The following is a 26,476-nucleotide window of genomic DNA, read 5'->3' on the forward strand; positions in this document are numbered from 1 at the left end:
GAGAGATCACTTGACTCGAAAAGATAAATAAAGCCTGAAAACTCATGTTGGTGGTTTACGCCCGTGTTCCATTAATCCTCAATTTCTTTGACAATCTGAGAATTGAATCCCCCCAGATAAAAAAAAAAACAGAACTATTATGTTTTGTCTTTTATTTTTTCTAGCGCCGTCTGCAGTACCCACAGTTCACCTAATGGCAGCCACAGCGAGCACCATGAGCCTGTCCTGGCTCCCTCCAGAAAAACCCAACGGAATCATTTTGGATTATGAGATTAAGTACCATGAGAAGGTAAGAACTAATGTAAGTCCTCTAATTCAATCGAATTTTACTGACACTCATGGTCACCGTGTCGTTTGTGCATTTGTAAATGAGGAAGACAATGCCGCTACTGATAAACACATGGTGGCAGCAAAGCAAGTCACCATTTCCAATCGTTGTTTGCGTAATCCTCCCTAAATTAGTCGCCTCTTTCATTCTCTCCCGGCCATAGTATTTACTACATTGCCATTTTGCTTTGGATTTCTGTACACCCCTGATTCTTCTCCCTCTTTGCCTTCCACATTACCCCTTGTCTTCTCGCCATCCTTCCATTAGAAATTATTTTTCAGGGATGCACAGAACTGTGACTGGAAGTGCCTGAGGGAGTAAACAAAGGCATTGAGTGTATATCTGCTGTTTGTTGTCTTGCCCTCATCCCAATGGATTAGCAAACCAGCTCTAACGCGTCTCACTATTTCTGCTTCTTACTGTTTCATTCCCTTTTCACCAGTTAACAAAGTGGAATTGGTCAGCCGTGCTAGGAACAGTAGCTCATCTGTGTGGGATGAGGATTAATGAGACAAGCCAGGGATCTTGTACAGCATTTCTTATGTTGGTTTTCACCGATTTTTATCATTGGCTGTCTCTCTGCAGGATCAGGGTGAAGCCATTGCTCATACAATGACGGCCCAACGGAGCAATGCCCGCATTGAAGGTCTCAAGGCTGGTACGCCTTATGTGGTGCAGGTTCGAGCACGAACAGTGGCTGGGTATGGCCACTATAGCAGCCCAGCTGACTTCAGTACCAACCTGCAAAGTATGTCACTCTCAAATATTTTGTTATTCTATGGTATATGGGTTTTATAAGCAAAACCTCCATGATGGTAAAAGTAGTATGGATATACCTCTGGTTAAATGGTTTGATGATACTTACACCCATTTTCCATTACAAAAAGAACCTGCATGGTGTGAGATAAAAGTCTATTCATTCATAAGTGTCAATCAATTGGGATTACAAATCTACTTTTTGTTTCATCCTCTAGCTGACCCACCAAAACTATGGCAGGAGCAACTACCCCTCATTGTAGGATCAGCCACTGCAGTATTCGTCTTCATCATTGCTGTTGTGGTCATCGCCATTGTCTGCCTCAGGTATAAAAATGATTCAAGTCTTAAAAATGAAAAAAAAAAGACATGGTGTGTCAAGCAAGGTACAAAGGAAATTCACATTTTCAAAACTCAGTTCTGTTCAAATAGTGGGACTTTTTGCCGAGCATATTTTTAGTTCAACTAGACAGAACAGAGATTGCTTCAAATGTCAACTTTGTTTACATGTCCTCCCAGCCATCCCAGGACGGCGACAGTCGATTACTTGCAGTGTGCCACCAATAAGGCCACTGAATTCCAGACAGTCGTGAATCTTTGAAGACTAAACATCTTTAGTTATAACATGAATTTACACCCTGGACATGGCATGATTGAGCAGCTGTTTGACCTAATCGGCTTGAGCTCCAATTTCAGCACCAAGTGTGCAATTTTCTAACCACAAAGAGCCAAGGTGGGCCCTCGTCTGCCGTTACACTATTTGGAGGATAAAGGCTGTTCCTCTCACCTTTCACAAAATGCAACATCACTTGGGTTTAAACATATTTGTTTGTCCCTACACAACTTATTTGTCAAGCAGACTGCCACATGTACGTGTGAAAGGTTGGCACCAACCACCGACAGGCGCCCACTCGGTTCCCTTCTCAAGCCTGCTCAGGCAGCCGCTGACAAGCGTGGGCATCGGTCACGCAACAATGAATAATAATCTCCCCGGCTCCCTCTCCGCTCACCCCTCCTGCCTCTCTGCTCTCCTCTGTTTTCACACCATTTCATTGTGTCTCATGCAGGGTCTCAGTTTAACTACTGCTCTGACTGCCATAAAAGAACACAGCGAAAATAATAACACAAAAACGCTGGCCTTTGGTATATTCCGGAATCAAATTAGAATTTGAAATAAGATGCAAATCACCACCGGGTATTATTGCCCTGGTTACTGCTTCCACAACAAAGGAAGCACGTAGAGATGTCATTTGGAAAATCCTGCCCTCTTGCTACGCCATCGTATTTATCGTCACCATTCAACTTCCAAATGGGGTAAAATGGAAAATAGGCAACATAAGAGAAAGGATCTGCGGCGAAAAATAAAACTGTGGATTGGATTAAAAAGAGAGCAAGAGATAAAGAATCTGAGAAGTAACTAAGGCAAAGCAAATTAAATACTTTGCTAGAATTGTAAGGAAAGAAAATAAATTGTGTTTGTTTTTCTCCAAGCTGTTTGTGGTGAAAGTACAGAGGGTTGAAGTTTCAAATTTTACTTGCTCATTCAGGCAATGTTGTGGCACCAGCCAGCACTGATGCAATCACATTATCAGATTTTCTTATTCCCAAAGCAGTGTGTGGTCGTGCTGTTCCAGACATCAGTAGTGATCCGTATCTGCACTGTCACCATATTTTCACCTTGTTGTTGCTCACGTGGTTATTTAATTATTATATGCATATGTATTTTTTTTTCAACAGAAAGCAAAGAAATGGTCCAGACTCAGAATACACAGAGAAACTACAGCAATACAGTAAGTATCTCTGCCTGCATGTTTTTCCTTTTTGCGCCATCAATTGAAACAAAACATGTTTTACCCCTGAGAAATGACTACAAGCATCTCAAAACTGTAAAAAGATGCCCTTTGATGCTTTCAGAGCACCACAAAAACATTGCTATGTGGCTTGTCAAAATAACTGACTCATGGCATATCATTATATGGTACCCTGCTCTGAGATACAAGCCATGATAGCTGGAGTGGCTGGGATTCATTTTCTATTAGTGCCATCCTGCCCACACTCTGTGGTTGAAACTTAAGCCCGATCAGCTTTGCGAAAATTTGTACCAAGCAAAATGGACCAGCGCTGCTGGGTGTCATCATGTCCAGCTTTTGAACTGAACTTGGCAACATAGATTCACTTTCCCGTTCTTTCCACTGAATCTCCTATAGTCACTCCTGGAATGAAGGTCTACATTGACCCGTTCACCTACGAGGACCCCAACGAAGCCGTGAGGGAATTTGCCAAAGAGATTGATGTCTCCTGCGTGAAGATCGAGGAGGTCATCGGCGCAGGTAACCCACCAAAGCTCCTGAGCTACAGGGGGAAGACTGCTAGTCACCTCCAGGCCATACCGTTAGAGGACTTCACACCAAGCGGTACTTTCACTCAATTCATCGGTATGCCCTTACCCCTTTCCCCGTCTGACTTGTCATTTCTTAGAAATTCCTCTCTAGTATCTTAGATTTCTTCAAAATCTGACATTTTTATTAGATCTCATTTCCGGAGGCACCCCCCACCACCTCTTGGTCAGATGTAACACCGTTTATCTCAGATGATTGTTTCACTTGTGTTGGTAAAGTTGAACTCAGCTCATGGACTGGTTTCACAAAGTGCTTTCATATACATGCAAAACAGTTTGTTAATATCTACCTAGTCAACAAGTGTCAGTCAAGGCCTGGGGGCCAGATACGGCCCACCACATCATCTTAGGTGGCCCGCGAAGACAAATTGTGCATCGGTTTCATATGTCAATTCCAAAATTTCCAATTGTATTTTTACTTTAAAAAAAACAGAGATCTTGTTAGCAATTTTTATTACCATTCTTTTTTTATAGATATTTTTATTTTAAAATATTTGATTTGATTTCAATATTTCATTTTTAAGTGTTTAAACAATTTTTATTAGTCTCTGTTTTGAAAACTAATTATTCATCAGTTTGTTGTGTAGCCTATAGTATATATATACAATATGAGACGTTCAGACGTTTATTTGGGTTGACAATTTTAATGGCCCTTTGAAGCAAACTATGACTATGATGTGGCCCGCAACAAAATAATCCAAACTGCTTAACTAAAAAAAACAATATTCAGTTACAAGAAATATACCCACATAAGTCGTATAAAAGGATGACATAACGGACAACACACAAAGCTACTTATTATTCCTGAAGCCGATAATTCAGCTTTTTCATTAGTCGTAAGTCATAAAGTTAGCAAAAGTTAAAACTTACAGCCCACAGAGAATTTCCCTAAGAAGATTTTAAGTGAAATCAACATGGTTTGCCCTGTGACCCTTCTATCTATTTGCTAAATCTTTCAGGAATATATACTTTTTTTTTTTTTTTAATGGGTAAGATTAAAGATCATGCTGTGTAACTGACTGGACCATTAAAAAAAGTCAAGTTTGAAGTCAACTAAAATAGTTGTTTAGTTTTGTGAAACCAGTCCAGGGAACCAGAGAGTAGCTGTGCAAGGACAAGGGTATTGTTTTTTGGAAAGGAGTATTACATGGCAACACATTCTTACTGTTTCTTGACTCAACGGAAACCAGAATTTAGGCTGTATGTGACTGTAGTCTCACTATTTCTATGTTAAAAAAAGTTTCAAAAAAACACCTCCAGTCAGATGCTTCTAGTTTGTAAAATGTTGCCCCTTCTCTTGGGACAAATGTGGGCTGTAATACAATCATCATAACTTTTTTAGTTACAGAGTGGCACTGGCTAACATTTCCCGCATATTCCCCTAGAGTAAAAGGTATATTTGAAAAGAGCAGGAAATAATAGTGACCCCATTGGCAAAATTGGTTGGATTCCATTTAAGTAATTTGAGAATACATTCTTCCAATCTAGTTTTGACTCTGACGCACAATCCTTGCACATAATACTTTTTCTGGTTAGTTCTACCCCTGAAGAGCCTTCCCTGGTGTGTGTTTTTCTTGTTTTTTTAATGGTCGCCATTTTCAATATATTTGATATCATTTATAGTTGAATCTCTGCTTAGAATTTTGGAGAAGTGTGCTAAGTGAGCTTGATTTTTCTTATGATTGTATCTGACGCAAAATAGAAGGCGTTGTGATGGCAGAGAAGGGATTTCCTACTACTGCTTCTGCTACTACCATTACTACTGCTACTACTACTACTACGACAGTTCTCCTGCTGCTGAAGCTACTACTTGAAAACCGTTGCTTCCCAGCATTCGCAGTGACAACCCCGTCTTCCATGTCCCCTCCTCTCCTTTATTCCCCTCCTCGATCCTTACATTCCCGCCTCCATTGCCCACAACTTCCTTCACTGTGCCACCTTTTGACTCCTGTTGTTTTGGCCATCACGCTTGGTGTAGAATCGAAACTTAAACCATCCACCGCCCTAAGAACACCCAAACTTCTTTCTCCACCTATCTCCTCCTCCCGTGCCTACTTCTCCGACCTTTCCAAAGATTAGCTCCACTCCCCCTTGTAAATGACACCTTTCCCTAATCACTACCTGATCCACTCCTATCGCCATCACATGCCATTATTTATGTTTTTGCATCAGCTCATATTTTTTAATCAAACGCTTTTAATTCATTGGCATATAATCACTATATGCTCCTTTATCATCACCGTCCTTTGACTATGGCCTAGAGTCCTAGCTTTCTTGTGCAGTTGCCCCTGTCCCACACCTGCTGCCCAACCCCTGGCTCCTTGGTTCTAACCAGTTAATTGTCCCCTCTCCCTTCTTCTCCCCCACTCTCCTCCACTTTTCCATCATACATTTTTCCCGACCCTTTTTCTGTGTCTCTCTGTGTCTCTCTCTGTGTCTCTCTCTGTGTCTCTCTCTCTGTCTCTCTCTCTCTGTCTCTCTCTGTCTGTCTGTCTGTCTGTCTGTCTGTCTCTCTGTCTGTCTGTCTCTCTTTCTCTCTCTCTCTCTCTGTCTCTCTCTCTGTCTCTCTCTCTCTCTCTCTCTCCCGTTTTTTTCTGGCTGTCACCACCTGGGCTCTCGCAGGAGAGTTTGGTGAGGTATGCCGCGGTCGCCTCAAGCTTCCCGGCCGCCGTGAGATCATTGTTGCCATCAAGACTCTCAAAGTGGGCTACACTGACCGACAGAGGAGAGACTTCCTCTCAGAGGCATCAATCATGGGCCAGTTTGACCATCCTAATATCATCCGCTTGGAAGGCGTGGTCACCAAGAGTCGACCAGTGATGATTGTGACAGAGTTCATGGAAAATGGGGCCCTGGATTCGTTCCTAAGGGTGAGGACATACGTACATCCAGATTTTGTTTTGGATCCATAAAATATCCCGTTTGAGTAAACCTTAGACCCTGCTCTGCAAATATTTGCACCAAAATTGGTATTCCACTTACATTATCAAAATTTTAACATGGTGCGAGATGTTGACAATTCCACAGAGAAATTGGAGCTCATGAAGTACATATGCAAGATGCAATAAACCAAATAATGAGAAGATGGAACTAAAAAGTTCATTTCTGATATTTGATCTTTCCCAGCTCAATGACGGGCAGTTCACAGTGATTCAGCTTGTTGGCATGCTGCGTGGCATCGCAGCAGGCATGAAGTACCTGTCAGATATGAATTACGTACACAGAGACTTGGCTGCCCGGAACATCCTCGTCAACAGTAATCTGGTGTGCAAGGTTTCTGACTTCGGCCTGTCTCGTTTCCTTGAGGATGACCCATCAGACCCCACATACACAAGCTCACTGGTAAGCTTCCACAAGGTGTGCATTTGTGTCTGTGCTTGTGCTGCATCTAACCTTCTTACTTGCTTCCTTTACTTTTACATGTATTAATAAATACATTATTAATCTGTGCCCAACTCACCAGATAAATTCATGATACTATAGCTGGTCTACTCCCACTTGACACCATCATTTTCTACCAAGAGACACAGAAAAGGGTCTTGGACTGCAGAACCATGTGATAAAATAGGCTACAACATTTCTCAAGGGAAATTTGGGCCAAATCATAATCATAGTCCAGTAATGTACCCCATTTGCAACGTATCCTACAATCATTGCTGCCGAAAATACTTTTCTAAATGAGAAATGCTTCTCAATTACCTGGTTAAACAAAGAATCAGAAAATATTAAAACATATATTCCAACAAATAAAATAATTGCAATAAAAGCATTGCCTTTTTCCAGTAAACATTAGTTGCCATACATACTACTAACAATTGTTGTTGTCAAAACTTCATATGTTCACTACATATCATTGTTTTGTAACCATGCTACTAACCTTGTGTCGTACGCCTTGCACCCTTGTGTTTGTGCATAAATGTTTCCTCGGATTGCATTTATCTCACACTCTCTTTTCCTCTTGTATGTGTGTGACTGTGTTTGTGCTCCATCCCTCCAGTATTTCATGCTCACCTACTCATTCGCATATCCACAGGGAGGGAAGATTCCTATTCGATGGACGGCACCAGAGGCGATTGCCTACAGGAAGTTTACCTCAGCAAGTGACGTGTGGAGCTATGGCATTGTCATGTGGGAAGTGATGTCATACGGAGAGCGGCCGTATTGGGACATGAGCAATCAAGATGTAAGCTCACATTGCACGTCATACTTTATTTTCCTTGTGTCACATTATTTGGTCTTTTCTGCCTGTTTTCAGAAAGTAGAGGTCACTGTTGTTTGCTTCTTTATTATCATTCCACAGGTGATAAATGCAGTGGAGCAGGACTATCGACTTCCCCCGCCAATGGACTGCCCCACAGCACTACATCAACTCATGTTAGACTGCTGGGTGAAAGAACGCAACCTACGGCCAAAATTCACCCAGATTGTTGCCACCCTGGATAAATTAATCCGCAATGCCGCCAGCCTCAAAGTTGTCACCAACAGCACACAGTCTACTGGGTAAGGAGGGGCGTTGGTTGAGAGATCGCAGGAACGAATGTTTCCTTTGGTTGCTTTGGTCTCTAAAAATTCCAAGGTGTGTACTGGTTCAGACTTAGGAGACATCATGGCTTCCGTCATGCAACTATTTCAAGACTGCAAACAAGGAGCTCAATTATGCTCTATGTACAGTACAGTCCATGACACTGCTGTTATCCTCTATTTCCTCGAAAGAGTTCGGAGAATATTAGGAGGCAGCGTTTGAGTGATTGGGTTTTGGGAGGGGGTGACCTACCTATCTGTTCCTGCATCAGGGTCTTTTTGTCCTGAGGGAGGTCTGCAAACAATCCTGGGTTTTGCTCATGGGGGAAACTAGGGTCTCGGTTGGCCACTGTAGTGCCGTTCTTAGAAGATTAAGCTTGCGGTTAATTAGCTCGATTAAGTCGATGCAAAAGGAAGATGGGAGCGTCTTTTAATTAGCCACTAACAAGATTTAAAACGGGCCAGCAGAGAGGTGGCCTCCTGCCGACAATGCTGGAATAGGGAGAGACTATCGTCCTGTTTGGCATTGAAGGCTAGCTGGGGGCTACCAAACTTAGTTTGGCAAAAAGTTCTTTGTGTCATGTAAAATTGTCATGCATGACAGACATCACAACTGCACCATCAGTGGTCAGAGTAATGAGCGACAATATTTGTAATACTTGTGGCTCACATTGCATTTGGCCAATATGTTTCTTTTTCTTTCAACTGTCAAGATTTACAAACAGACATTCCCAACAGCTACTATTTGCGGTCTTGAAAAAATAATGATCGAAGTTTGGCAAAACTGTATTTTAGTTGTGACTTGCGGTGTCATCACCACTGGAAAAACTCAGACTTTACTCCGCATTCCTACTGTGCTCCTACTGGTTGATTACATGTAGCCAGCAAAATACTGGATCTTTTTGAAGCTAACTTTAGAGAAGGAACACCAACAAAACCCCATTAAAGAAGAGCCCAGTTCTGGCTTTAACGACAGCCCGAGGCCTTGAGCACCGAAGCATAGCTCTTATTAAAAATCACTCAATCTACACCACTCAATGGAGCCTCTGTATCACAGTTATTAGCCACAATTCTTTGCCTGTTCTCTTTTTTTCCACCGTTCTTCATTCCTCTTTTAATTGTTAATGAATCTAATGCCATCAAAAAGGATGACAGGAATCAACGGAGCAGAGCGGAGGGGAGACAGTAGCGTTCTTTCTCTCTGGCTGCTCCTACCTCTTTCTCCCTTCAAACTCTTTCCCTCAACACACCTCCCTCTAATTCTTCTCTCTCTCTTCTGCTTCATCCGCTCCACTTTTCTCAGAGTTGTTACAGTTTTATTAAACTTCCAAGGTGGGCTAACGCTCTGGAGCACTGATCGGCAAAAGGGCTTTGGTTGTTCTTTAAAAGGGGGACCTTCTTTGGCCCATTGTGGAATGCTCTTTTGGTGAGGGATTATGGAAAACATTGCAGGAATGACTCAGCATACACTGCATCGCCATGAAGATAAACAATATATTCACTCGCAAGTATTCCTTAATGGCTATCTGGAAATGTATGTCAAAAGTGGTGAGCATTTTTCACCAGTTTTTTTTTTTTTCAAAGGAACAAAATACCTTACTTTAAGATGTGAAGTGAATAAAAAAAACTTGCAGGTTTCTTATATTTTCAGAAAATGATTATCACACGTGCAAATAAATTCAGGGGACATTCGGTCATGATTTTCAGATAGAGAGATGTCATAGCAGCCGCATTATAATTGATGAATTAATTCCTCATTTAAAGATGATTTCCAGACTCACCCTACCTCTTATTATTCCAATGTCTCCTATACCAAGGATTTCCCCCACCCTTGTATAACAACAAAGACCTTAAAGCACCTTTTACACAACCTTTTAAAGAGAGAGATTTGTCCTGCCAATATTCTGATTTAATAGCTGCAAAGGCCATCTGTCAGACCTACTGTCTGAGTCGTTTTTTTTTTTTATATATATATAATTCCATTGCGAAAATACTTGCTTGCTTCATCATATATCCAAGATTTTATTTGTGAACATTCACTTCCCCTCACCAGCTGCAGCGCCAGCATCCACCAACCAAACCTCCAGCCAGTCTCTCCACTCATTAAAGTGACCCCCACCCCCCCACACACATGCACAACTCATGACATGTGGCGGAGAGGAGAGGAGAGAGGAGGAGAGGTGGAGAGGTGGCGCTCAGCAGGGAGGCATTTCGGGGCTGTTAGGTTGGCCGATAGAGGCAATGGAGTAACCACCTTAACCCTCTCTCTCTTTCTCTCTCCTCCTTACCTGCCTTCCACTACGCAGGGTATCCCAACCCTTGCTTGACCGCTGCGTGCCAGACTATACAACATTCACCACTGTGGGAGATTGGCTGGACGCAATCAAGATGAGCCGCTACCATGACAATTTCATCAATGCTGGATTTGCTTCCTTTGACCTGGTTGCCCAGATGACAGCAGAGTGAGTGGAGTCGTTTTAGCTAATCAGGCCTAAAGCAATTGATTTGAGGTTGATAGAACAATGCGTGGGCTGCAGCTTGACCTTGCCATAATTCTAAGACGGCTCATGGCTAAATTAAACACAATGAGGTGGTGATGATAGTGAAGGAGCAGTCATGGTGTAAATTTAAAACCAATGATGGAACTTAAGCATGAAACTAACGCAGAAAAATGTCTTGGAGATTTACACTTAACTCAGACTCATATTGTTTGTTTCCCAATCCCTCAGCAACTAATTGTTGACCTTGAAAATTCACCTGCCTCCTCCTGCTGTTTACAAAGAGGAAATTATGTAATGGAACTTGTGAAAATAGGAGGCCAGCGATGATCAAGTAAATGAATTAGGATTGTAATGATAAATAAATCCTCCTCATTAGCCACGTAATAGGCACTAGAGGTGGGGGTAATTTGTTTCAATTTGGTCAGGCTGACAGGTGTGGTGTACTGTGGCTCTCTGTTGCCCCAAATGGCCAGTAATTCCTCTAATGGCACCCATTTATTATCATTTCATCTTCTGTCACTGTGCTGATGGGGCTGACAAACTATGAAAAAACAAAAACCTTAATGTATTTGTGCATAATTGCAGCCCTCACTGAGCTTTGGAGAGGATGAACGAGTTGTGTTCGCTCATGGCTGTGCTCTCTTTGCATGTTTGGACTCCGCATTGGGCTCACATGAAGCCAAATGTCTCTCAGTCAAGCACAGTGTTAGGTATCTGAGTGTAATATTAGATTATCCGCTGTTTGTGTGTGATTGAACGGAGAGGACACAGACTGTGGCAGAGCCCCAACAGTAAACTAATCGTTGCCCCCAAGGAATTGAATTAGACCCTCTTAAGTAATGAAGATGGTGCACTTTTCCAGGCCTTATTTACCTGCATGGAAACATCTATATGTCACATCAAACAAAAAAACAACATCCATCCATCCATCAATAGATCTATCCATTCACCCATCCATCCATTCATTCAACCCGACCCCATCCAACGCAACAATTCTCTCTAAATACAGTGAAAAATCAGCCGACAGAAATATTGTGCATCAAAAAGGAAATATGAAATGGAACTGAAGACCTCAATCCATGATATGTTGTCTTCTACAATTTCTCTATTGGGCAAGAAACACAAAAGGAAAGCTTTCAGGCATGTCAGGCTGTTCTACATTTCATCTGCCTAAATGGTAGCTATACTTGCGATTTAATCATTAGCCGCAACTTTCTGGCAGTTTAACTCTTGCTTTTTTTTTGCACACCTGCCGAGCAACGGCAGCATGTTCCCGCGTTCCCCGTGTTGTTGACTTAATCTGAGCGAGGTGTTTTATGGTGATGACAAAGATGGTGAATCATCCTGCCTGTGTTTACTTGGGACTGAAATTAGATTTACAGTTCAGCGTTTGAAATGTGATGTTTGCTTGCTTTTATTTTTTTACGACTACGTCCACCTGCACTCACTTTCCCTTCTTCCTCTTTTGATCTTTCCATTCAGAGACTTGCTGCGGATAGGGGTTACATTGGCCGGCCACCAGAAGAAGATACTCGGTAGCATTCAGGACATGAGATTACAGATGAACCAAACACTTCCTGTCCAGGTGTGAGGAAAAGACATCCACAGTGGTGCCGTCGCAAGACGACCAGTTTGAAGAAGGAAAGGGGGAGGAACCGTGCCAGATCGAGCCATTGGAAAAATCCAAGCTGCCTGACCCATCTCTGCCAATTAGACACTACAAAACTGACTTGCAGTGCCTCAAACGTGTTTACTCTTTGTTTTTCACCACTACCACTTCCCCGTTTTATGTTATTCATCATGTGCATTTTTCTATTCAATCACAATTTGTGCGTGTTCTGAAAGAGGAGTCAGTTTACACATCCCGTTTGCACCTCACAAGCTCTGGTTGTAGGCTGACTTTGCATGATCGTGTGTTTTATGGAGCTTGGCTTTGGTAAGTGAAATGTCAGTGATCCTGATCTGAGAGCCCCCTTCCCTCTGCCCCTCAACCCAGCTTTGATGGAAATAACCAGTAGCAAAGAATTAACATGCTGGAAGGCAAAAGGGGACAGGGGACAATTCTTTCCCAGAAGTTGTTTCACTCTGCATGTGTTTTTCTCCATCTTCATATTGAAGGTGTGTTATCTAAAAGGGCACTTGCTGAGGAAGGGTGAGGTACTATGACGGATTCAAGTAAAACATCAGGGTTCATTATGGAGGTCTGTCAAATGCTTGTTCAAGGACAGTTGCACTCTTGACCTGAAGGAGGGTTTTTATGAGATCAGGATCACATGCTCATCAATTGGTTCATTTTTTTTCCTCTTCTTTTTAGTCCACATTGAACTTTTCCCTTTCTTTTTGACTTTATTACATTTTAGGGAGATTTGTGGTTTTCAAATGGCTGGTCAAACTGAATTACCCCAAGTGGACTCTTTCTGTGAGACGGGGACACAAGGTGTGGGAACACAATAGACAAGACCACTAGGCCTTTTTAGTGTGTGTGTGTGTGTGTGGGCGCGCATGTGTGTGTGTGTGTGTTTGAGAGGACGTGTAATTAAGTGTGCTTGGATGTGCAGATGTGTCACGTTGCACACAAGTATACTGTACAATACAGCTTCCGCTATTTGCCACTGTGGAGAATTAACGCATGAACTGAACCATGACGAGGAGCAATTATATCTGGAACAATTATGCTATATTCTGTGGAAAACTGTTAAAAACATCCCTTTTTTATGGAATCACAAACTTTGGAAAAACATATATATGCATATAAAGTATGCAGAGGAACCCATTATGGACAACTTTCTACTTACTAGTACCTGGATTCAGAAATAATCAAGAATATTGTTTTAATTTGTTGACATCCTTCCCTATGTATTTATTTGTTCCCCCATCCCCTCTCCTACACTTCCCTACCACCACTTACCAGATGGCTTCCAAGACCATTTCATTTGGAAAAGTGGACTTGAAACAATCAGATGGAAACGCAAAGAGGGTTCAGCTGATGATGATGATGATGATGATTAAATAAATGACATACGTATACAGTACATTGCATATTGTATTTTTGTTGTCGTTCCAGACCGCCAGTTCGTGTTTTGTAAGACCCGTAAGATAAGTAGTAGTGAAATAACAGATTTTATAGCATTGTGAAATAACGAGTGTGTATAGTCAGACGAAATAATTAAAACTACAACTTCATGTTAGTTAGAGAAAATTCACCTTCCATATTCTTAATATACTGACTTAGAAGCAGTGCTTAGTCAAATGATAAATAACCCCCTTGTCAAGCTACTTTTAAAAATCAACTTATATCATGTATGTAGAAGCATACAGTAAGTGGTAGTAGGATTTCCATACAAGGATCCTCCATAAACTTCAAAAGAGGGTCTTCAGCGCTGTCAGAAGAGAAACCCATTGGTCTTGTCTGTCTGGTCCATTAATACTTCTAACCAGTCTGACTTTGCTGGGACACAGTGAACACAGACATATGGCAGGCTGACCTATCATTATCTCTCTTCATTTCCTGTCTGGCCTGCAATCATCCTGTCTCGGCTCAGTCTTCTGCAGATCAACAGCCCTGGCATGCAAACTACCAAAACCTGCAGGGTCTGCCGTACTAAAAAATTGTGTCAATCTCATACAGACCATTCGGGGAGTCATGGTTGTCAATTTCCAGACAGTGTGTTCTGGGTGAATGCATTTGTATGTGCATTGTCTGTCCTGTATAGATTGTTGTTAATAGCCACAAAGGAAATTATGCAAATCAACCATGTGGTTCCTACTTTCCATAACTTCATCTTCCAAATCCTGCCACACTAGTGCACTTCAGGGCTTTTCCAAATATGTTGCACCACAAAACGATATTATCAGTTGACATTATAACACTACTCAATCAGGTTCAATGCTACAAATATAAAACCAGTGTACAGATTTTCAGCTAGTGCTTCCATGGTGGAAAAGGTACCAAATTATTTCTTCATATCATACTACTGCAAGTGAGACGAATACAGTCCATCGATTGGATAACAGATTTGTCAAGTGTAAACGGGAATTGAATGGAATCCCGAAATGCGCCTTTTGTTGTCAAACAGCCACATACAAATGTGAAAGAACACAAACTGCTGGATATCTTCTATATGGTATTTGTGTTGTGCTTAGGTGTACGTTTTCTACCTTTTTGGTGCATTGGAAAGATGGCCAATGCTGTTATAACAAGAGAAAAATCAGGATTTAAAATTCTAAATTGTGGTTTGGCAGTCTGAACTGTTCTATGGTAGAAACATGGCTCTTTACTGTGTGTGTAATCTAATAAGACAAAATGGACAATAATTAAGGGAGGCAAAAACACAGCAGCAGACATGCTCTGGAGTTTGCATTACTCACATTAACTCACTTCCACCAGAGATCATTTGGATTCTGTTATTTTCATAGGCAGTGCTTATAAGATTTAACATTGACAGATTTTTTTCTCTCTTTTTGGTAACAATTCTGCCTGCTGAAAAAAAGATGGGCCTGTGTCTGAGATTATTTATACCTTAAATTGAGTGAAGATTTTCAGCATAGCCTTAGGTCAGATTCTGATGACTACAAGTCCTTTTCTTTTTGTCCTGTATTTCATTTAACACATACCGCAAATGTCTCAAACCTTTTCATGTTCCACTTTGCTGTCTTTGCTTCAATTGTTGGTTTTAACACGCAGTATATGTTCCAAACTTTGTTTTTTTAATTTCCATATAAACGTTTTGGTACAAACCATAGGAAGATGGGATATATTATAAAAGTGTTGGAGATAAATGTCCTCTTTGAGATTACTTAGATGATGCAGACAAATGGGAAAAAAAGGTGATGCATTCTTGTAGAAATATTTTTAAATTACTCTTTTGTTATTAAATTATTTTAAGAAACATGACTTGCTTTCCTGACTATTCTTGCAAAACTGATAAAAATATATTTGTGTTTTTTATAGGCGTAATTTGAATAACTCGCAAAGCACTTGAGTTTCACTCATTTTACTTGACTTGAAATTCACGGCATTGTGTCGTCAATTAACCTGATGACATTTACAGTCAAATGAGCTGTACATATAAACACATACAGCATATAGTTCAATAATACAACAGGCACCTTCTGCGTAGGTAATCAATCTCGGCAGTAGTTCGATGAGGTAGATGGCCAAGACGACTTTCTCAAGCTGTGGCAAAAATGGAATTTTTTTTTGTTTGTTTGAAATCCACAGTCTGCCAATAAAGTGCAACACAGGCTTTCCCGGTATTGTATTTCCTACCCACCAATTAATACGAGCTGGTCTCCGAGGGCACTGAGCCAACGGTTTTGTTTCTCAGCTAATAAGAGAAAGATGCTCAGATCATAGATTCTTCTTCATCCAATCCTCGCCTTGTCCCCAGGCTCCTGTCTTCTTCCTCTCCCTGGCCAATTACAGAAAATATAGCACATTGCAACTTTTGGCCTCAACACATTCTAGCTCTTGATGTACAACGTAGATTCTTTTTTTGTGTGTAGCATTTGGCAGAAAGAAAAATACCATATTTGAGAGTTTCACAATCCCAACGTGATGGATTGTACTTCTTTGGAGGAATTGATTCATTTCAAGTTACTATGATTTTTCAAGCAACATTATGTATTTTGGCAGCTACTATCTTGTGTCCTGACAGACAATAACATGCACATTGAGATTTCCAAAGTACTCTATTCTTTCTTGCTAATATGTCACCTTGCAGTAAATATATTGCAGGATGGTGCAATGTTCATCTATTGACATAGTGTCACAGTATAGATTCCAAGATGGAAATGATTGATTGTGTGTTTCATTAAAATATGTCATATACTGCAGGATAAAATGACTGGGATGTCAATAAGGATTCATTTCTAATCCTCGCTCAATCAGAGGGACAGTATTAGCATAAATATCAGTGTGCATGAACATGCCTAAGCCATATGCCGGTCAGGATGATGATCAATGTGAAACAGACACACGGTGGAGATGCACACCACTACACACTCCTAATCATCTCTAAAGCCACTTTGCCTCATCCTCCCCCTTACAAGCTTCACACAACAAGCTACGTTTTCTTCCCCTCTTTGCACTTTTGCAGTAATCCCTCTCTTTCATTGGAGTTGGGCACAGCTAATTGGTCACGTCTGTACGGTGACACAGGGACCCGACATAATTGCCGGACAAATAGCAAGGTGTTTAGCGTCGGACCGCTCTTGGCTGAGCTGAGCACAGACTCCAGTCGACTGGAAAACCCAATTACCGCTCCGACTGCACAATTTGCTAATTGGCAGGAAGTCCCAACAAAGATTTACTGAGTGCATATCTTTGTTTTCATTCATTATTAAAGAACTCCCAAACTGCTGAAAAAGAAAGTATAAATGAATTTAATACCATGAAAAATAACACTAAACAAATGCATCTTAGCCTGACAGCTCGTGCCAATACACTTTCAAATTTTGCATTGTAATGAATAATAATTTACTCACACACATGCAGGCATATACACAGAAAAATACACAAGAACAGGGCTGTAATGTGAAAATGTCACAAAGACAACATTGAACACATTTATTAATTCTAAATCTCCCCCAAAAATAAATCTACCTGGCTTTCTTAGCCTTAATTGTAATTTGCATAATCAATGTTGACAGATCAGCAAATGCATATGACTGGCTTTCTTCACTAGTTTGATTTTAAAAGGTCCCACTTTGGGGTTGAAAGCATTTGGATTTATTATTTCAAAACTTAAGTGAAGAATTTTGAGTGTGTGAGTGTGTGTGTGTGTGTGTGTGTGTGTGTGTGTGTGCGCGTGTGCGTCTGCGTGTGTGTGCGCGTTCAACACGAAAACATTTTAGCCAACAACCACTACACCTTCCCACCCACGCACTTAAATTGTTTGTTTTGTACCCTCTCCATCTTTGACTTTGGTAACCATTTGAAAATAAATGTGTGGTGCTTTAAAAAATTCCATCCGTATAGCAAGAATTAAAGCATTACAAATACTTAACATTTGACGGGAATTATATAGGACAAACATCTTGTGAAACCCTGTAATATTTATACTCCACCATCCAAAAGGGCAGCAGACCTTTGCTGGTCCACATAAGCCTCCTATTGTTGATTGTTTGGGTGCAGCTGCATGTTCTTTCTGCGAGATGGGTGATTACTATGTCTGCCAGAGCAGGGGGACAACAGTCAACACGGTCTCAAGCACATACCAAGCAGGTGACCTGAAGTTCACGGTTGAAGCTCGACAGGTGGTAAGAATGTGTCACACGGTTGAGGTACGATAGCCTCCAGGTACAACACGGGGACAGCAGGCCAACAGGCACATTAAAATGCTGCTGTGAGGAGATAAGACATCCTTGGGGCCCATTATTAAGATTAAAGACTTAATTTCCAGTAAACGTATTTCCAGTTAACGAAATACCAAGTATGACTAACAAATCATATGGCCTAACATGGAAACTCATTGACAATGGACAAACATGCATTTTACTTTACTTTACTTATGCTCTGTTGTAAGGATTTAATGTAATAAGATAATTATTGTGTAATTCATCTGAGCAGAATGGAAACAAGTTATCCAAGTGGATATATTAATCTGTTTCTACTGGAGTTTAATCATTTGTTTAGGATTCTTCATTTCAGGATGAAAAAACAAACAAGGGAAGGTGTTTCATATGTGGGCACATATTAGAAAAGCAACCAAATTCAGCTCTGAATTTGGAATTCGTTGTACCTTACTATGAGGCATGTTTTTTTTCCTTCAAAGCCAAACAGCAAAAAAAAAACCCCATCAGATTCCTTATGAAATGCATTACCATGTAGACACCTTCGCCACACAAATGCTTTGTTTCTACTCTGGAATTTAAAAATGTATAATTTATGTAAGCAAGAGATAATTGCCAGGCAATAACCCAAATATATAAAAAGTATTTGTGAGGTAAAAGACAGTGTTTATTATTAATTAGTATAATAACTTTTCTTCATTACCTTTTTTATTAGTAATTAGAATAACTTTTCTTCATTACCTTTTTTATTAGTAATTAGGATATTAATTAGTGTATTAGTCAACAGTATTTGGGGTTTTAAAGTTAAATCAAAATGACAATTAAAAGTGTACTAATTAGCTTAATGTTTGAGGAAGCTTTAATTATAATAATTACGTGAAGTGGCCTGTAAATTGTTAAGGCTTTTGTGCATTGACAATTAATTAGAAACAACAACATTTTAGGGTAAGTGTTAAATTAAATGTTAGTACAGTAAATAGCCTGATCTACTCACACTTCAGAAAGACATTGGGGAGATTGCCATCTCAAGGTCAGTTTTCCTCTCCATTGGTGCCATCGGTAGGCATGAAGGTAAGGGCCTTGTTCCTGCTTGACATCTCATTAACTGCTCGTCGATATTTATCAGTCTTAATCAGAGCGGTGGCAGCTCCACTGTGATTACTTCCTGGGTGGGAAAGCAATCATACCTCATCCTCCCTGCTGTCCTTGATTTGTGGTGTGTTAAACTGTCCAGTATGGCTGAAAAAGAGAGTGGCGTTTAGTTTTAGTTTTACAATGACCTTATAATGTCTAGGATGGATGGATGGATGGATGGATGGATGGATGGATGGATGGATGGATGGATGGATGGATGGATGGATGGATGGATGGATGGATGGATGGATGGATTGGATGGATTGGATGGATTGGATGGATTGGATGGATTGGATGGATTGGATTGGATTGGATTGGATTGGATGGATTGGATTGGATTGGATTGGATGGATTGGATGGATGGATGGATGGATTGGATGGATCCATTCTTCCATGTACGTAGTATGTCTACATACACACATTCACACATACACGTACATACATACATACATACATACTACATACATATGGTACATCACAGATTATGCACGTATTTTATAAATTAAGAATTAACTGGCAACTATTAAAAATATGAGTCACACACTGATGCTAACACATAAACCAGCCATGCACGTCTTTTGTCAGGTGTCCAGTTTTGCCCCTTGAACCCACTAAAGACCTCGAATAAGGCCAAAGAAAAGCAGCCTAATGTCAAGTGGCAGCCAAACAAAGGTGCGTCCACGGGGGGCATCGGCTAATGTGCTAACATTCTTCTGGGTTTCACAGCTGTGTGGGTTCTGAGGCCAGAGTGGTGGGGTTTTTTTGGTAGCAGGTGTCGGCTCATTATAGTCTCAACCTCACTTTTCAGCACTGTCGCTGACCTGCAAACAGTAGTTGCTTGGAGCTGCCATGAAAAAAAAAGCAGTGACAAAAATGAATGTGATGCAAATACAGAGGCAAACCCAATTCTTTCAATAGGAAAAGACGATACTTGATGAAAAGTAGGATATTGTGGATTTTTTTTTTTTCATATACTGTCTGCACTTGCTCTCATGCACTCAGTCCAATCACATCCTTGGAGTCAGATGCTGGACCACTCACAGCCATTTGGTAACGGCAGAGGTTTCCGATTGGATAAAAATGTGACACCGCCCTCAACCAGATATTGGCGTCATGGTGAATGGGGTCATACACAGGCCACATCATGATGCATTTTGGGTAGACCTCTTTTTTTATTTTAGGAAGGATGGGTAGGGTTGTGAAATAAAAAGTAGGACAGTTAGTAAACAGAGAACACATCATTCTACTGAAACGAGGCACAGATTTGAATAATGTTATTAGACATTCACGCTTTAATGGTAGTTGTTGGCCTCATGCTACACAAGTGAGTTTTGTCGTTAATCGCTATAGCAAAACGAGCCTAAACACACAGAGCTCGCATAGCGCACATTAGCAAAGATTTGCATCAAGCCTAATTTAGCAGAGTGCACTATCAGGATGTTAATGGTGTCCAATAAAGAACAATAAAGGCTTTCGATAGTTGTGTAGTTACAGCCAGCAATTACCGCTCATTACATTCTACATCATTAGAGCCATCATAATAAACACATGGCAAGTGCTGGAAAAAAAAGATATGCACCACATATCTATACGTAGCTACATGTGTTTTATTTTTCAATTCATTCTGAGCTTTTCCACATTATTAATTATATATTAATAATTAGACTGTGTAGGCCTTTATTCGGCACCACGCCAATAGCAATAAACAAAGATAAATATTAAAAATGTATATCACAATAACTAAAACTTGAGCAAATTATTAATGTGCTTTGCATATTTGTACGCATTTATTCATTTATTTATTTTTAGGTAAATTATAAAGTTCCTTCTACTGATGCATTTGCCATTACGACAAAATGTCTAGGTAACAAATTTACTAGGATAGTTGAAGTATCAAACTTATATTGGGTGGTGGTCTAAGAAATCTGTGCATGTATTCCAAATAAGCGAAAAAAAGATAATATTATGTAACCACTAAAAGCAAAATGTTTTTGCAGCTCACTCCAGAATACTGAACATATACGTACGTAGGACCTACGTCGTAGGTACATGTAAGATTGCATGTACATGTGCAATGTTGGTTGAATACTCGACTGAAACTTGCATTTCTTGCAAGCATGTCTTCACAGGTGTTACTTTGCTGTGTGACACAAAACGGGTGACAGGTTTGGATGGGTGGGGGTGGTGGGGTGGATTCAGCCAACCTTGACAAGAATTCAGGCAGCCTCTACTACACAAGCTACATTACATATGATAAAAACTGAGGCCGGGTGGCCCTTGACCAAATTAGGGCCTCGTGCAAAGATGTGATTGTGACAAAAATATTTATGTATTTTTTTTTTTTACATTTCATTTTTCAAATGACATCATTGTTGGTGTTTATACAAACCTATTTTATGTTGCTTCTGCCTAACCCTATGGACTAGGCCGTAACAAGAGCAAATTGGCTCGGAAAGGTGGCAAAAGTTTTTTAGAATAGGATGTGCTCATCTTTGTTACATTCATCATGAATAAAATCATTAAATATACACTTAATCCATGCTGTGCCCTGTTGTACTAAAGTGCATCCATATACCACTTAACGGGTCACGTCTCATACCTCGAGGGCAGATGAATAGTACTGACATGGCAAACTGACATACCTTCCTGTTTAGACCTTCTAAATTGGTTTGAACTGTCGACCCTCTGGTCAACAGCTCAATTCTATCACTCTTAACTTGCCTCTATGCGTAGTTGCCATCATGTGGTTGTGTTTACTGGGGTGCTTTTCTTTCCCCAGGACATGCATCCCTCTCAGTGGGCTGGTAATAATCTTCAGACTTTATTGACTTTACCACGGATCATCATCGTCGCACACACAGACACGCACACACACGAACGAGTGCACACGTTTGCATCCCCTAACATAAGGTATGCACTAAATTGTCTATGCCTGTGTACATGATTCACCTTGAACACACTGCCATTGGTCCTTGAGAAGCAAAGAAGAAAATTCGATCAGTTTGATGGTAGCGGAGAGAAGCTGTCATTAAGATGATATGCCCTTGGTGTGGTTTATACATGAAAAATACACAAATGAGCACTTGAAGAAGTGTTCATTTCTTATAACACTTATCTGGTGTTGTTTTATGCTTTGAGCACTCCTTCATTCAATACCAATTTCTTAATCTATCTCCATCTGCCTCTCTTTTCTGAACGAAAGGTCAAATAGAGGTCATGTTCAGAAAGATCAGGTCTTGTTGGGTCATTTATATACCCTTGATCGAGATCCTCCAGCTACACAGTCTCTCTCTCTGTCTGCCCATCCTGCTTGCACGTGGCTTAATTTATTTAACGAAGACTACACGTTATTAGGATGGCAAATAAACAACACGGGATTCTACTCAATCTAAGCCACTTTGAGATACACAGTTATTAGCGGATTTTTTCTTGTCCGTGTGTACTGCCGTAGTGCAGCGCATGCTCCGCTCATATTAATTCATGAAGGCATCTTATAATTATCCGCTGAGTATTTATTGTTTATTTTACATTAAAAAAATAATCTATTGAGTGTAACAAGCATTTAGAAGGGTGAGAATCAAGTCTTGTTCACCTATATGAGGGCAGGAAATCTATCAATACAGGCAACAGTGTTATTGTATTTATTCACATTCAAAATGGTCTTCCCTTGTTGACTGAGATGTAGCACCAAAGGGAGGAGAATTCTGACTGTGATGAATAGCTTTCAATCAAGCTGCAAAATGGGTTCACACACCTCTTGGAGTGGGCCTCGTCGGATAATTGCCATTAGCAAGAAAGGGTACTCAGATTTTTTTTGTCAGGAAATCATTTCACTCTAATAGGATTTGTCTGTCCTACACATAAAAAAAACATTTAACCTTGTAAAAGATTAAAAGTCTTTTTCAACATATTTAAAGATGATTAATGTGCACCAGAGACTTTAGCAGAAGCTAATCTTAATTTGTGTGAGATTCCAAAATTGTTGGAGTTACAGAACGTTGCTGACTAAGAATTTGGCAACAAGACATTTTAACATCAATCTGTGGAATTTAATCAAAGTAAAATGATACAACAGGTCAATTTGTTTTATTACACCATTGTATCAAGAATGAATGACATTTATGAGTCATTGGTGTCATTTTGAACAGCGTTGTCTGGATTTACAAAGACAACAAATCCGTGAACAGCAATTTGCGAGCAATATTCTAGTGCACGGATGTCAATATGCAATTCATCACCCTCTCTCAATGAATACACAAGTGGAATCATCTGCTTTGTTTAAAGCACCTACCATGCATGCATTTACATCATCTGGTCACAAAGTGCTTTCAATTGGTTCACGAGTGCTTCAAAGGAACAACCAGTACAGAACACGAAACCATTCAGCAATTAGTAGGAAAATATTTCCTGAAAGTTATCTCGCACATGTTTGCTTTCAGTAAATAAATCAGTAAGCACATGCTCAACTGAGTTCAATTATCTGACGGATGCATTGAGAATATTCCGCTCTATTTGTGAGATTTAGTGCTTATGTTAAATGATTCAATTAAATGTAATCAAATTGGTATAAATATGAATAGCTACGAATGATTGCTTCTTTTCTTTTACTACATCAAAGTAGTGAATTCAGCGTATATAAAAATGCATTTAGGGCTATCAGTGTGTATTTCAAGGTGTCTGAGATCAGAATGAGGATAAATTCAAACGATAAATCAATGGTTTTGATATGATTGCATAATGTTCTATTCCACCTTTGAAACGCAATCGTGTATGGAACTCAATTTTGCGTCACACACTTTGCACAAACACTGGAGCGCAGTCCATACGAGCCTCCTCGCAAGTGAAGCTTACTTTGCCCCAAAGTGGAATAAAACACGATAAATGATTTCAATTACTCTGACCCAGCATGCCATTTATGGTGCCTGGAGTCTGAGCAGAAGGAGACTTACTGCATCAAAAAAAAAAGGCGGTGGTGAAGGACATTTCCTGGGAGAATGATTCAGAGCGGAGGTTGGCCATTTTTGCTGGCTCATCATTGGAGGAACAAAACTTCTCATTGTATTGTCGTTTTCTCATTAAGCTTGGGAAACACATTCCAGGTTGGAGCTATTGATGCAGTAGCCTACTTGCGCTCTTGTGCTTCTCAGGTAACTTGGCTTTAAATGTAAATAACTTGCCTGGAGTCTTTCAAACAAAAGTCGTATTTCCCATTCATAGATCTTCCTCCAAAAAACATAAATAAATGATAAGCGCTGTATAGTTATTTAGGTTGGATGTTTACAGGTGTCAGGAAAGATATACTTTGACTTTAAAGGTGTATTCGTCAAATAACCTCGCAAACGTCCAAGACACATTGACGCTGTGCAAACACTGAATGTTTGAAGAGGTTGCTTCACAGGAGCTACTATTTCATTAACTATTTCTCACAAGGCTTACGAAATCTCATGATATAGGAGGCAGGCCAAGAAGATGTGTTGAGATATCAGATCCTATTTAAGCACTGTTTTTATGTCACCAAACCCACATTAGCTAATTAAGAGCCATCTGCAAATATTGTTCATTTATATTTGCATACTTAGACATTTTGTGACTGAGTTGCTGATAGTGTATAGTGATCATCTCCTTGCCTGACTTCTTTGCAGGCAGCATGGATTCAATCCCCACTTTGTAAAAGTGTGAGTGTGAACTTTTGTGTGTGTCTATGTGCCCTGTGATTGACTGGTGACCGTTTGAGGGTGTAATCCGCCTTTTGCTGGGATAGGCTCCAACCCCCTGTGACCCTAAACAGGATAAGCGCTATAGAGAAAGGACAGATGGATTCTCTGACCAACACAAATCCCAGATTGCAAGCTTGGCTCAAGCACAGGTGTTGAGTGTAAGTGTGACCGACATTTTTTTTACGTGAACGATACAGGTGTTGCTGGTCACGCTAAACCTCAAAGCCATGCCGCAGCCTTAGATGTCAAGGCGTGCCAATACCCGGGCGCAATACACAGGCACAAATCCCATTTACCAATAATTCCTCCTTTTCATGCAACCGACATCAAGCAAATAGAAGAAAAGATAAAAAATACAAAACAAAATGTGTTAAGTGGATTCTTTCGACGCCTGTAATCTTCTCTCCTCGTCTGTGAAAATCAGCAGTGAGGTCGGACAGTAACAATGTCCTTTTCAGCAGCCGATGAAAGCGTTTCAAGTCATTCCCTATTCTGTGGGGGCCCTTTGTGCTACTTATCCACTTATTCAAATTTGTATAAATGGCAACGTGTCCTATTAGCAAGCTAAAAAAAGGAACTGAAAATGCTTTGATATCATAGTAACAAAAGTAAAACTCTCCCTTTCATAACACGCAAAATATCCTACACTGAAAAAGACAATCAAGTTTTTACAACGACTCAAATCTCTGAAAACCTTCTCAAAATTTTGTCCTAAAAGGCCAATGGCGTCTGTCAAACAGAGACACCTTCCTTCAGATACAAGGAAAGGAATTCTTGCAGTATCAGCAAGACAGTAGCTCGATTTGACATGGTGGATGCGGAGTGACAGATGATATGAGAAGAGAGCAAGGCTGACCTGCCCGGTGGGAGGGCAGCATCAGGAGTCTGAGCATGTCAGCACCATATCCATCATCCCCCACATATTAGTGAATGCAAAAACTATGAAGTATAATTGCTAATTAGGTGAGGGCATGAACTCGCCTTGAAAGAAACTCCGAACATTCCTTGGTCCTCCCGATGGTGCCCTTCCACCCACGCCATTGGCCCAATCCCTCCTTTGACACCACTGAAGATAACTGCCTTCACCACCAGCTAGAGAATCCAAGGAGAGGGAATGAGGGACGGGGGTGTTTAAATTGTGAGACAGGGATAAGCCATTCAGAGATCTTAGAAAGTTGCTAAACAAGATTAGAATTGGTCGGACTAGGGGTAAAAAGTAGCATTTTGCATGGATTGAGTTTGCTTGCAAGGGACTAGGAAAGGAAGACAATAGTTAGATTAGCCATCTGCTGCCTGTTATCATTAACTGGCTTAGGGCACCACGGTAACACCAGACGCTCTCCTCCCCACCCGCACTTTAAGCGAAACTTGTGTCACAGGGTGATGGAACTGAAGATAGCACTCGTGCTTCGAAACATGAGTATTTTATGTGGATCCTTTGCCAGCCAACACACACTAATTTTGCATAAACTCCCCATGACACCAATATTACCCCGCCACCTCCAGCATCACTAGTCCCAATTCAGGGACACACAGTGTGACGTGTTCTTTGTCTGCCCTTTTTGTTGAGAAGATCAGGAATTTTGCATATCACTGGGCGCCAGTTGGAGGAGACACATGGCCAACACTGGGATCTAATTCAAGTATTTTAGCGGTTCTCAATGCTCGGAGAGGGGAGGTAGGAGAACAAAGAGGGCAATGTATTCAGTTCACTTGGGAGTGATGTTATCGTTGCTAATGCTGTTTTGATTTTTTATGGGGGTATGTGATGAGGAACCAGAATGAGGAACCAAATTGTACATTAGGTCAAGTAGATACCACGCTAGTT

The 26,476-nt window shown here is 40.6% G+C and overlaps 1 protein-coding gene and 1 long non-coding RNA gene across 12 annotated transcripts in view; one reads left to right on the top strand and one right to left on the bottom strand.

Annotated features, from left to right (window-relative positions):
* The window catches only part of LOC133166639 (ephrin type-B receptor 3-like), a 48,651-nt gene extending 35,115 nt beyond the window's left edge, over positions 1 to 13,536 (top strand). For 2 of the 11 annotated variants that reach the window (XM_061296707.1, XM_061296713.1), the window contains exons 6-16: positions 165 to 301; positions 914 to 1,076; positions 1,303 to 1,411; positions 2,822 to 2,874; positions 3,280 to 3,519; positions 6,105 to 6,352; positions 6,609 to 6,824; positions 7,516 to 7,665; positions 7,783 to 7,982; positions 10,310 to 10,465; positions 11,987 to 13,536. In XM_061296707.1, coding sequence (XP_061152691.1) covers positions 165 to 301; positions 914 to 1,076; positions 1,303 to 1,411; positions 2,822 to 2,874; positions 3,280 to 3,519; positions 6,105 to 6,352; positions 6,609 to 6,824; positions 7,516 to 7,665; positions 7,783 to 7,982; positions 10,310 to 10,465; positions 11,987 to 12,095 — 1,781 coding nt within the window. In that variant the 3' untranslated portion in view covers positions 12,096 to 13,536. The remainder of the gene's footprint in view (positions 1 to 164; positions 302 to 913; positions 1,077 to 1,302; positions 1,412 to 2,821; positions 2,875 to 3,279; positions 3,520 to 6,104; positions 6,353 to 6,608; positions 6,825 to 7,515; positions 7,666 to 7,782; positions 7,983 to 10,309; positions 10,466 to 11,986) is intronic. The other 9 variants (XM_061296710.1, XM_061296714.1, XM_061296709.1 and 6 more) reach the window with 9 other exon arrangements.
* Positions 13,537 to 16,939: 3,403 nt separating this feature from the next.
* LOC133167312 (uncharacterized) overlaps positions 16,940 to 26,476 on the bottom strand; it is a 36,370-nt gene continuing 26,833 nt past the window's right edge. The window contains exon 4 of the long non-coding RNA XR_009717943.1: positions 16,940 to 19,036. This is a non-coding gene — a long non-coding RNA (uncharacterized LOC133167312). The remainder of the gene's footprint in view (positions 19,037 to 26,476) is intronic.

Source organism: Syngnathus typhle, linkage group LG14 (assembly GCF_033458585.1).
Source record: "Syngnathus typhle isolate RoL2023-S1 ecotype Sweden linkage group LG14, RoL_Styp_1.0, whole genome shotgun sequence".
NCBI classification, from domain to species: Eukaryota; Metazoa; Chordata; class Actinopteri; order Syngnathiformes; family Syngnathidae; genus Syngnathus; species Syngnathus typhle.